We start from the raw sequence: 13,513 nt of genomic DNA on the forward strand, positions 1-13,513 counted from the left end.
AGTTTTTTCAAAGAACCAGCACAGACATAGAGTCAAAGAGATGTACAGCTCAAAACCAGACCCTTCAGTTCAATCCGTCCATGCCGACCAGATATCCTAAGTTATTCTAGTCCCATTTGACCCATAGCCCTCCAAACTCTTTCTATTCATGTTCCTATCCACATGCCTTTTAAATGCTTTAATTGTACCAGCCTCCACCACTTCGTCTGGCAGCTCATTCCATACACATAGCATGATAAACCAAATGGACTGATTCAATGCAGTAAAATTCTCTGTTTCTTGGAAACAACTAATTGCTCAAAAATTTCTTCCCTGAAACTTCAGTGACATCTTCTTTAATGTGCTTGCTTTGAAATGTAGACAATATGTGAATTACTCATGACATTTGCAACTTAAGACTAATGCTGGTCTTTGCTCAGTCACTGAATCTGAAGCATGTGTGGCCTATTCCCACAACAGAGACTTCAGCACATCAACTATTTTTGCAATTTAAACCAGCAACGAAGTAATGCTACACAACTGAGGAGGTCTGTTCCCTCAGGACAGTGAGGCTTTCACTTGGAAATATATTGATATCCAGCCTCTTTTCTGCCTGGGAGTGATGGAAAGTCTTGGGTGGGGATGGGGGGAGAACGACAGTGTGCGCGCGTGTCTGCCTTGAGGCGGGAAGGGTGGGATGTTGCCAGACAGGTTTACTTCAAAACAAAATAATTACACTTTATTTTGACATACAGGGGACTTTATTTTACATGCTGCAGCGCCTCTTTAGACAGGCAGCAGCTTCCTGCCACCAAAGAAACTCGACAAAACTACTACCGTACTGTACTTACATCCAATCCTGAGCGTCCCTTTTCACCTTTCTCGCCAGGTTCACCCTAAAATGAATTCCATGATATTGGTTAAATCGGTCAACACTGAATTAATTCAGTGCAACCATAATTAAATACAATGTGTTTTATTAGGTAATTTCTGACAATCAAATTATGTGCCAGCTTTTAACCCTCTTAGGCCCAAAATGCTAACCTCCTTTGATTTGTAAGTGGTGCAGAAATATAAACCAGAGCGGCAAAATTATTTTGTCAGTAAATACAAGTAAGGCGCCAAATCAATTTCTTCGGCAAATTTGGTCTTTGGGAACATCTTTACTGGGTTTTCCCGTAGCAATGTTCAGATCCGTTCCTACAACAACTTTTAACATAACGAAACATTCCTGGGTGTATCGCTTAGGATATGGAGCAGAAATCCGGGCAACCAAATGTGATTGAGAAGCCGTGGAGAAGGGCTGATGCCCGAAACGTCGATTCTCCTGCTCCTTGGATGCTCCCCGACCTGCTGCGCTTTTCCAGCAACACATTTTCAGCTACAGTGACTAAGGGTTCACTTACTTTTGGAAAGTTGTGTTTGGAGAGGTGGAGAATACAAACTGCGACTTTGTTCTGGAGGCATTTACAGAGGCAGGATAGAGAAAGGCCTTAACAATAGATAAGGACAAAAATTTTGAGAAGAGGAGGCAGTGCTGGCCAGGAATAATGGCGATGAAATGTCTTGCTGTAGTATAGGAAATTGAGAAAATGTTGATTCATCTCTTGTTTTCACTTCTGATTATCAGCGACATAATTGAAGTTTCGTGTTAGAGTTTCTCATAAAAAATTCTGCTCATCCCATTTGACATTGTGGTCTGTCTGAAGCACGATGAGTCAATGGTATCCCTGCTTTTCTCTATAATTGAACTAAATTCATTGAAAGTGGACCGGTATGAAAGATATAAATTGAGCATATCTACTGATAATTATTAAATACAATCCAATGTAATTAGTTATGTCACACTGATTTATTCTTCCTGATAATATAGAAAATATTTTAACGTTTTATTGTAAACATTCGAAGGATAATTAATTGTTATTGCTTTAAGGAGAAACTTTTGTCCTCTCCTGCCCCCACGTGGTCTTAAACCGTAGTCCCACTTTAGAGATCTGCTAGCCAATCAGATATCAAGCAGCTCTGTAATCCTTACAATGCCAGGTGGGAGGAATAGCAATGATGTGACAGTTCGTAGTAACTCAGAGCCCCAGGGACATCTGAGTTTTGGTGTTTGAGGGTCTGGGAGAGGGTTAAAGGGGGAGATGAACGGGGGTGGATGAGCTGGGAGTAGCCACAAAAAGTTGGATTCCCTCTTGCCTGACCTCACAATGGACAGTTAAAGCTACTGGGCTTCAGGCTGACGTGGGTCCTCCTTTCCCTCCCCTCACACACACTACGTCACAGTTAAAAGAGTAGCAGGGGCAGGACAAGGTCCCTCATAGCCATTGTGCCTAAAATGACCCCAAGGGTGGGTGGGTCATCTGATGCCTCTTTTGCTTGTTGTAAAGTTGCTGATAGATCGTCAGCAGGTGGCTAGTGGGAAGACCAGCTCCTGGATTTTAGAGCACCCCTACACTGAAACCCACTGATGGAGGATCAATCCAACTCTATCCCAGATCTGTTCACAGAACACACTTAATTTATAGTTTACCTTTAATCCCATTGACCCTCGTAATCCCGGAGGACCTGCAATGCCTTTTTCTCCCTGGATAAAAGAACATGCAAGTACCAATCACAAACTATTCAGCAAACAAACATACCATCAAAACTGACCCCCTTCATGGCTTCTCAACAGCAGAAAGATGTTTGTATTGAATGTTCGTATCAAGGCTGAAAATATTTTTTAAGTGCTCAGAGATTTCTCAAAGACTACTTTGATTTCTGAGGGCTGATTTATAGTTTTCATGTTCCTTTTTCAGTCTCACTAACTATTTTTGTGATGGAGTCATTTAGTAACAATATCTCCTACATTTGTATTGATAGGGGGGGGGGGGGGTTGCACGCACAAGAAAGCAGAATTGATCAAATTTGTGAATAGCCTCATAACCTTAGTCTATGAAACTTAGAACCACAACACAAACTGCATTTTTTGTTCAGAAACCACACAGTATTAAAACTGCAACACAAAAGGTAGCAACAAGTGCTTTTGGAAAACAAAACTGACATAAGGTAGGAAGAGGGGTGGGGTGGTCATTCAGGAGCTCAGGGAGTTAGGCTGGAAGCTAAAAGCTAGGACGGACAGAGTCGTCATCTCTGGGTTGTTGCCGGTGCCACATGACAGTGAGGCAAGGAATAGGGAGAGAGTGCAGTTGAACATGTGGATGCAAGGATGGTGTAGGAGGGAGGGCTTCAGATATTTGGACAATTGGACTGCATTCTGGGGAAGGTGGGACCTGTACAAGCAGGACTGGTTGCACCTGAACCAGAAGGGCACCACTATCCTGGGAGGTAGGTTTGCTAGCACTTTTCAGGGTTTAAAACTAATTTGGCAGGGGGATGGGATCCGGACTTGTAGTCCAGCAAGTAGGTTAGCTGTTTTTCAGGATGTCCAAGAATGTAGGGAGGCTGTGGAGAAGGTAGCACTGACAGGGAATACTTGCGGACACAGAGATGGGCTCAAGTGTGTATACGTCAATGCAAGGAGTACCAGAAATAAGGTGAGTGAACTTAAGGCGTGGATCAGTACTTGGGACTACGATGTTGTGGCCATCACGGAAACATCGATAGAAGAGGGACAGGAATGTTTCAATATGAATGCTTTCAAAAAAATATTCTATTCTCAATTGTGCAATGAACAGTTGAAGCCTTTCAGGAGGATGCCTCCTTTACCCCAAAACTCACCTTTATTACTAGTGTTGACATGATTCTATTCTGATGAGAATAGAATCATGAGGAGAAAGAAAATATTAAAACAGTGATGTTAAGAATGATATAAGGTAGTCCAAAGTATGGTGTGCATGAAGCACTCTTGAGATAGTGTGTTTGGGAATCTGCACTATCAAATGCAGAGTAAACTGGTGGAAACGTTTCACTTTTGCAGCTTACATAACATTTTGTGTGATAAGCCGCAATCACCAACAATATGCACTCGAAGATGCTAGCAGTTATCGCATTAACTATTGTAGCTTCAATGCACCATTTTGTTAAGCTAGATGTATTGTGTTGGACAACATGTAATTATGAATCGTAGAATTCCTACAGCATGAAAGTAGGTCATTTTTCTCATTGAGTTCACACCAACCCTCCTAAGAGCATCCGATCCAGATCTAATCCCTTCCTGATCCCTCTAACTCTGCACTTCCCAAGGTTAAACCACCTAGCCTGCACATTCCTGGATGCTATGGGCAATTTAGCACGGTCAGTTGAGACGGAGAGGGAAAATAGGAAAAGTATTGTGGGGCAATCCAAAACTAGAAGTCATAAATATAGGATAGTCACAAATAAATACACTATAAAATTCATTGAAACTTAAAGCAAGTGTGTCACAAAGACATTGTGAATAACAGAAGAAAACTGCAGCAGACTATAGTGGCACACTGAAGCACTGCAACTCGACTGCTGACTCTTTGGAAACCCAGAGCAGCAACATACAATAACTGCAGACTGAAGTGAGAGAAGTGAAGGGCTTGGAGTTGCAACATGACACCGGTGTGGTGATAAGACATGAGGTTTTGAAGGACTAGCAATATCACAGGGAGACTGGAAAAAGAGTGATAGAAGGCTTGTGGTCGTCAATGTTCTTAGGTATATGCTTGCGTGGTTATTGGGATATTAGTCAACCATGAACTTCTGCACCCTTCTGAGTACAACCAACCTGATGTGGAAGAGACGCACTAATATCATTGCTATCAAATTATCAACATGTATGCATATCAGAAAATAGAATGATAAATCACAATACAAATGTCAGACAACTGAAAATAAGTCAGTTTGAGACATATGGACTAGATTACTGATCAATTCATGGTCAATCGGCAGAAAGTTTAGCCCATGGCTATCCTAACAGAACTAATAAAAATCAGGTTTATATCTGTATTTCCTAAAATTCAAATATATATTAGACTTGTAACAATATTGCTACAGCTTCCACTTCACATTGATAGGAAAATAATGTTTAATGCTGGAGTTAGGTATATATCTGATTCCAAGACATAGCAATGAAAGATCCCCTCAGAGAAACCATCTCATACCACTTGGGCTCATCAGTGCGTTGTCAAGCCACATTTTAGTAGTTCTTGGTAGAATCTAGGCCAGTGTCTTATACACTTGGATGGAATTTTTCTCAGATTTGAGAGCAGAGATGAAAATTTCTTATGCAAATGAAAACAGAAATTGTTGGAGAAAGTCAGCAAGTCTGAGAGCTTCTGTGAAGAAAAAACAGTTAATGTTTCAAGTCCTATTACCCTTCTTCGAAACCAGGTCTCAACTAAAGAGATAAGGGACTGCACAAAACTAAAAGGCTTATAAAACACCGCACAAGTCAGGCTGAATGGGAAACTTGATCACCAAGATCATTAAGAAGAAATTTTATAGTTATATAAAGGGAAAACGGGTGGTCTGGGGCAGTATTGACCCAGAAAAAGAGTGAAACATGGGAATATTGTTAATGACTATAGGAAAGTGGTGGACGTTGAACAATTACTTTCCCTCAGTTTTTACAGTAGAAAAGAAGGATAGCTTGCCCACAGTCCCAAGGAAATTAAGTAGTGGAATAGGGACAGGCACTGAAAAAAAATTAAAGAAAGAAAGACATTGGTAATGAGGAAATTAATGGAATCAGAGTGACAAATCCCTAGGGCCTGATGGTTTCTATCAAAGGAAGTAGGGGAGCACACCGATGATGCTGTAACTATAATTTTTCAGAGTTCCCTAAATACAGAAGTCATCCCTCCAATTTAAGATGAGTGAAAGAGGAAAGCAGTGGAATTATAGACCAGTTGGCCTATCGTCTGAGTTGGGAAAATTGTTGGAGTCTATAATCAAAGATGAGGTAACTGAAAATCTCGAACATTTTCTGTTAATCAGGGACAACCAGCATGGATTCATTACAGGTAAGTTATGCCGGAGACATCATATTGCTTTTTTTTGAAGAGGTGACTATGTTAGTCAATAGGAGAATGTCTATAGACATTTATGTGGACTAGCAGAAAGCATTTGATGAAGTCCCACATAAGAGACTGTTAACAGTGTAGAGACCCATGGAACGGAGGACAGATTATTGAAAAGGCGGGGGAATTGGTTGAGTGACAGGTAACCGAAAGCAAGAATAATGGGTAGGTACTTAAATTGGCTGGATTGACCAGTGGTGTCCCAGAAGGAGCTGTGTTAGGCCCTCAATTATTTACAGTAATTTATTAATGACTTGGATAATAGCATAGAAGATCCAAATTTGCTAATGACATAAAGTTAGGCTGCATTATAGACAGTGTAGCATAAAATTACAAAGGGAAATTGATAAAGTAAGTGAATGGACAAAACTGTGGCAGATAGATTACAATGTAAGCAATCCAAATTAGACTGAAAAAGGATAGATCATGATACTTTCTAGATGGTATGAAGTTAAATACAGTGAATGTCAAATGAGATTTGGGAGTTTGGGAACATCAATGTTTAAAATGTCACAAAAAGGTGCAAAAAATAATCAAGAAAATTAGTGGAATGTTGGTGTTTATATCTAGAGGACTGGAGTACAAGGGTGAAGTCGTTATGGCTGCAGTCATACAAAATTCCTGATGAAGAACTTATGCTCAAAACATCAATTCTCCTGCTCCTCGGATGCTGCCTGGCCGGCTGTGCTTTTCCAACACCACACTCTTGACACTGATCTCCAGCATACACTTTCTCCCATACAAAATTCTGGTTTGACACTCTGCGTAGTGACAGCAGATCTGGGCACTGCATATTAGGAAGGAAACAGCAGTGGATGCTGGAATTTAAATCTGAGATAATAACACTTTTGGTTAAGCAAAATAGACCAAAATAGTCTGGTTGACTCTTAACTGCCCTCTGAAATAGCTTGACCACCCCTAAAATACTGCTTTGTGTGCTAATGACTGGATCTATCCTAATCCTGCACAGCAGGAGCAAGTTTTAGCAGGGTCCTTACAGGTTTCAAAACTCAGGAGGACTTCAGTGAAGAGCCGGACAGAGATATGAGCAGCCTGTTGAACTACAGAGGTTGTACCATGTAAGAGTAGTTGAAAAAGAAAAAAAATGTAATAGCATAAAGGTACGCACGTGTCTAACACAATATTAGATGGTTAAATTCATGCTTTGCTTACAACAAATAAATTTTATCAATCTGCACCAATTTCCTGCCTGTGGCATTCTCACCTGCTGACTGGCAAGTGACCTTTCCACTTGTGAACGGTAAGACCAGACATATTGCCAAGCAATGGGTGGCTGTGAAAGCGATGTTTGGATGATTACAGGATTACACTGTGTTTGGGGATATGGGCTTACATGTGGCTGCCAGATGGATGCACTGGCACAGCTTAAATCTTAACTAAATTGTGCAATTGACATGCTATTGACTTCAGTACTGTTAACTTCCCACTTACTGTTGTAAATTGAAGGTTCCCCATTATTTCTCAATTTTCTCCCCTATCTGTTCTTTAATTCAAACCTTTGTAGACACGTTTTAGAAAACCATGAAGTTCCCCTAATAATGAGTGCCACTCTACTGCTGACCACACAGTGGCAGCATATAGAATAAATTTCTGCTGCTGATAAAAAAAAATGCTGGGTAGAAACTACAGCCAGCAGCAAAATAAAAGCAGATTTGTGTTTGCTTACTTAAAGTAACAGTGGATACCATTAACATAATCACCAAAAACATCCTCCAATTTCAATGATGTCAGTCTAGGTTACATGAAATTCTACCCTTCACATTTGGGTGCATGTTTGCTCCTGAAACAATCAGGGAAGACACATGGCTATAATTTCTTTAAATTATTTGAACCTTTAGGATATATCCTCAGTTTGAAGGGGCTCAAGTGAATAATTCTATCAACAAAAGATGTTTGCACATTTTGACAATTTTGACTCAGTTGTCAATAATCAAATTATCCTTTCAGATGGTGATTTAAAATATTAACCATATGTAGAAGATCATTTATGCTGATATAATGTTTTAGAAATTCTGATTAGAAGGGAACAGAACAATAAATATATTAACAGGTTAAATGATTTAAAAGTTTTACTTTTTGCAACTCAAAATGTGAAAATGAAACGTTGTTATATGAGTTTAATAACAAATTGACTGGTGAAACCTGGTGAATTTTGGAAGTGTAAAACAGAAAACCACAATAAGAAAGCACTGAGGGTGGTAAGGGCACAGAGTGCAGGGAAATTTAACATCCACCACCAAGAGAAGCTCAACAGAAAGCAGCATTACTGACTAAACTGGTGAAGTTCTAAAGGAAGTTGAGCTAAACAGACTCTGTAGCAGATGTTGAGGGAGCCAACAAGAGGAAAAAGCACATTTGACCCCAGACTCACCACATATGCCTGCTGCAGATGTAAGGGTTCATGACAAGTGTGCAGAATGCATGTGAGGAGCAGCAGCAGGCATTCCTGAAAATGAGGTGTCATCTCAATGAGGTTACACAACAGGATTGATTACTTGAATGTCAGACAGCATAATCAGCAAGTGGTAGATAGAGCTAATTGATCCCACAACCAACAGATCAGATCTAAGCTCTGCAGTTCTTTTACATCCAGTTTGAAAGGTGGTGAACAATTAAACAGCTCACAGGAGGCGGCGGCTCCACAAATATCCCCATGATTGCAGAAACCAGCACAGCAGTACGAAAGATAAACTGAAGCATTCGCAACAATTTTCAGCAGAAGTGCAGATTGGATGATCCATCTTGGCCTCCTCCAATGGTTCCCACATCACAGATGCCAGGTTTCAGCTAATTCAATTCCATGTGATATCAAGAAAGAGTTGGAGGCATTGGATACGGCAAAGGCTATGGGCCCTGACAACATTTTGTCAATTGTACTGAAGACTTGTGCTCCAGAACTTGCTGCCCCTCTAGCCAAGCTCTTCCAGTAGAGTTACCTTACTAGCAAACAGCTGTCAGTGTAGAAGATTGTCCAGGTATATACTGTACTCAAGGAGGACGTAGCTAAACCAACCAACCAAAGCTCCATCAGTCGACTACTGATTATCAGTAAAGTGATGGAAGGTGTCATTAACAGTGCTATCAAACAGCACCTGCTCAGCAATAACCTGCTCAATAATGCCCAGTTTGAGTTCTAGGAGAAAGTGAGGACTGCAGATGCTGTTGAGAGTGTGGTGCTGGAAAAGCACTGTGAGTCAAGCAGCATCCAAGGAGTAGGAGAATCAATGTTTCAGGCACGAACTCTTCATGAGGAATCCCATTGAAGGGCTTATGTCCGAAACGTCGATTCTCCTGCTCCTTGGATGCTGCCTGACCTGCTGTGCTTTTCCAGCACCACACTCTTGCCCCTGTTTGGGTTTTGCCAGGGCCAGTCTGCTCCTGGCTTCATTGCAGTCTTGGTTCATACAAGGACAAAAGAGTTGAATTCAAAAGGCAAGTCGAGACAGACAACCCTTGACATCAAGGCCACATTTGATCAAGTGTGGCATCAAGGAGACCTAGCAAAACTGCAGGAATTGGGGGCAAACTCTCTACTGCTTGGACTCATACTTGACAAAAAAATGAAGATGGTCGTGGTTGTTGGAGGTCAGCCATTTCAGCTCCAGGACATCTTTGCAGGAGTTCCTCAGGATAGTGTCCTAGACCCAACCATTTTTAGCTACTTCATTAATGAACTTCCCTCCATCATAAAGTCAGAAGTGGGGACGTTCGCCAATGATTACACAATATTCAGCATCATTCACGATTCCTCAGTTACTGAAGCAGTCCATGATCAAATGCAACAAGATCGGGACAATATCCAGGTTTGGGCTGAAAAATGGCAAGTCACATTGATGCTACACAATGACCATTTCCAATAAGAGATAATCTAACCAGTGTCCCTTGACATACAATGGTATTACCATCACTAAATCCCACAATCAAAGTCCTAGGAATTACCATTGACCAGAAAGTGACCTGGAGTAGGTATGTCAATACAGTAGCTACAAGAGCAGGTCTAAAGTTAGGAATACTCAGCAAGTAACTTACCTACTATCTCCACAAGACCTGTTTATCATCTACAAGGCATATGTCAGGTGTGTGACGGAATACTCACTACTTGCCTCGATGTGTGCAGTCCAAAACAATTAAGAAGCTTGACATCATCCAGGCTGCTTGACTGGCACCACACCCACAAGCATTCAGTCACTCCATCACCAGCAGTGTGAACTATCTACCAGATGCACTACAAAAATTCAAAGATCTTTAGACAGCACTTTCCAAACCCATGGCCAATTTCATCTAGAAGGACAAGAGTTGCAGATCCACGGGAACACCACTACCTTCAAGTTTCCATCCAAGCCACTCATCATCGTGACTTGGAAATAAGCGTTCCATCAGTGTCATTGGACCAAAATCCTGGAATTCTAATGGTATTGTGGGTCTACATATGGCACTTGGACTGCATGTTACTACCATCTTCTCAAGGGCAATTAGGGATATACATTAAACATTGGGTCAGCCAATGCCACCCACCCCCTCCAAGTGAATTAAAATATTTGGTTGTTGGCAATTTTAATGGTGACACAACCATGAATTATGTTAAAGTAGTTTTATGTATAATTAACACATATATGGAAATTTAGACAAATTTTGCCTACGTATATATGTAGACATACAGCCAGCATATATTTACCAGGCACTAGCTGGCACACCAAATCTCCAATATAGAGGCAGGAAGCAGCTGCACATTTTTGGGCAATAGTGATTCATCTTCTTCACAGGAAAAATTATTAATCCATGTCAACCTGAAACTTGAGTTGGAACCTTTAATAGCATGTGTAAAAGAGCAATCGCCTGTTTAACTTTGCCATTGAAGTTCAGTTTGTTCTGAACACAAGAACTCTTCCATTTCCCAACAATAAAAAGGTTGATTTCAGAGACATTCTTAACTGATGGTGGAGCAGGAGGAGCAGAAGTGCACTTCCCATCCCTGTGTTTAAAAAGCTAAGCACTCCCCACATAATCACCTGCACTTCTAGCTGGCTTCTGTTTTCATTCTTAACCAGGTTTGATTTCCCTCATCCTCCTCCTCTAATCCCCTTCCCCAGCTTCTGAACCTACAGAACAAGCCTCCATTTCTTGATGATGGCCTATTGTTAAAGCCATGGATCTGTTTGTGGTCCAGTCTGGCCTAAGTGGAGTCTCAGACCAAGAAAGCAGGATATAGCCCTTATCCCAGTTGGGAAGCCTCTTGTACAGAGACAATAGATTAGGATGGAGAAGCTGCAATACAAAAAGGGTTGATGCAGATACTTAGACTGATGGTGCAGATCTACATAATGTGCTGCAGCAAAGCAGTTACCCACTGCACATTATGCCATTGCATATTTGTATTGGGAATTGAGGTTTTAGCACAATCCACCATATTGAACACTTCGCTCCTGCAAGCTGAGCTGTATTGAATTAATTCGAATTGTCTATGGAAAGGGTGATGAACCAGTCTGCTCTAAACAGACGTGACATCAGTTCCCAGTTTAATACATAATCAGAATGTTCACTGACTGATGTTATCAATAATCTCGTGGAGTTAGACATAGGAGAGTTACTTTAACTAACTGCCTCGACTTTATTACTAATTGGCTGCAGGTCTTCTTGCAAGAAATAAATCCTTGTTAACTTCTCTGCAGAAACTTGCCTCCTTCACGGAGAACTGTAGACCTGTTGTTTAGGTCTTTTAATGTGTTAGGAGGAGGAAAATCTTTCCAGGAACACTTCCTCCTGTTTGATCTCTGCTTGCTACTGTTTCACCTCATGGAGGAGAAAGTGAGGACTGCAGATGCTGGAGAACAGAGTCAAAAAGTGTGGCACTGGAAAAGCACAGCAGGTCAGGCAGCATCCGAGGAGCAGGAGAATCGACATCTCAAGCATAAGCTCTTCATCAGGAATGTTCTGAATGTTCTTCATGTTAAGTTTATGCTCAAAATGTCAACTCTCTTGCTCCTCAGAAGCTACCTGATTGGCTGTGCTCTTCCAGAGCCGCACTTCTTGACACTGTTTCACCTCGTGTCTCAGTGAGATTACAAGAAGCATTTCCATGAAGATAAAACTGCCTTCAGAATTCCCCAATGAATATTCCATAGCTACTGCAAGCAATTAAAAAAGTAGTTGGAACTGCACGTAACGAGCACTTAATGTAAGCAAGGGGCCTTCCAAAAACTTTCTGCATTCTATCTCAAAGGCAGATGATGATTCCTTCAAATAACATTGGCAATTTCTGCCTCCTAACTGGCACCACCCATTGTTTGTGGACAAAATCAAGAACTAAACATCAAAAGAGAGAAAACGAGCACTGGGAGTTCTGACCACAGCATCTGATTCAGACTTGTGTTTATAGTTTTTCATCTATTTCCAACAGATGCTGTCACTGCTTAAACCAATGCTGGCCCATTATAATACAATGAGCAGACAAATTCTGTTTCTTATTCAGTTTTGGTTCCATCACTGCCCTGTTCTTATGTGTAAAGACCTTAGTTGTGCTGATCAGTACACAAGTTTCCTCCAGAGATTTATAACATGCAGGTATACAGTTCTCCACAACTCATCTGGCCCTTCAGCTTGGACTTTCATCCAGTATTTCCAACACTTCCCTAACCTTCTTTACCATCACAGACCTCGTCTTCCCATTGTCATGGTCCACGATAACATAAGGCCGAGACAAAGATTTTTGATAAGCCATGAAATTGGGGGTTATGGAGAAAATGCAGGAAAGTGGATGTGAGAAATGTCAGATCAGCCATGATCCTATTGAATGGCTGAGCAGGCTTGAAGGGCTGAATGGCCTACTCTTGTTCCTATTTCTCATTAGGTAAAAACAAACTGCAGATGCTGGAAACCAGAGTCTAGATTAGAGTGGTGCTGGAAAAGCACAACAGGTCAGGCTCCGAGGATCAAGAAAATTGACGTTTCGGGCAAAAGCCCTTCATCAGGAATGGAGGCATGGAGTCTGCAGGGTGGAGAGATAAATGAGAGGGGGGTGGGGTGGGGTGGGGAGAAAGTAATATAAGGTACATTAGGTGAATGGGGGTGGGGATGAAGGTGATAGGTCAGAGAGGAAAGTGGAGTAGATAGGTGGAAAGGAAGATAGGCAGGCAGGACAGGTCATGAGGGCAGTGCTGAGCTGGAAGGCTGGAGCTGGGGTGAGGTGGGGTAAGGGGAAATGAGGAAACTGGTGTAATCCACATTGATGCCCTGGGGTTGAAGTGTTCCAAGGCGGAAGATGAGACGTTCTTCCTCCAGGCGTCAGGTGGTGAGGGAACGGCGGTGAAGAAGGCCCAGGCCCTGCATGTCCCTGGCAGAGTGGGAGGGGGAGTTGAAATGTTGGGCCACAGGGCGGTGGGGTTGATTGGTGCGGGTGTCCCGGAGATGTTTCCTAAAGCGCTCTGCTAGGAGGTGTCCAGTCTCCCCGATGTAGAGGAGACCGCATCGGGAGCAATGGATACAATAAATGATATTGGTGGATGTGCAGGTGAAACTTTGATGGA

General features: G+C 41.7%; 1 protein-coding gene across 1 annotated transcript in view; it reads right to left on the bottom strand.

The window, feature by feature from the left end:
• The window catches only part of LOC140491788 (uncharacterized), a 220,685-nt gene that overhangs the window by 65,963 nt on the left and 141,209 nt on the right, over window positions 1-13,513 (bottom strand). Inside the window, exons 9-10 of the mRNA XM_072590190.1 lie at window positions 2,513-2,566; window positions 831-875 (exon numbers count right to left, since the gene is read on the bottom strand). Coding sequence (XP_072446291.1) covers window positions 831-875; window positions 2,513-2,566 — 99 coding nt within the window. The remainder of the gene's footprint in view (window positions 1-830; window positions 876-2,512; window positions 2,567-13,513) is intronic.

The sequence above is a fragment of the Chiloscyllium punctatum genome, chromosome 20, assembly GCF_047496795.1.
Source record: "Chiloscyllium punctatum isolate Juve2018m chromosome 20, sChiPun1.3, whole genome shotgun sequence".
NCBI lineage: Eukaryota > Metazoa > Chordata > Chondrichthyes > Orectolobiformes > Hemiscylliidae > Chiloscyllium > Chiloscyllium punctatum.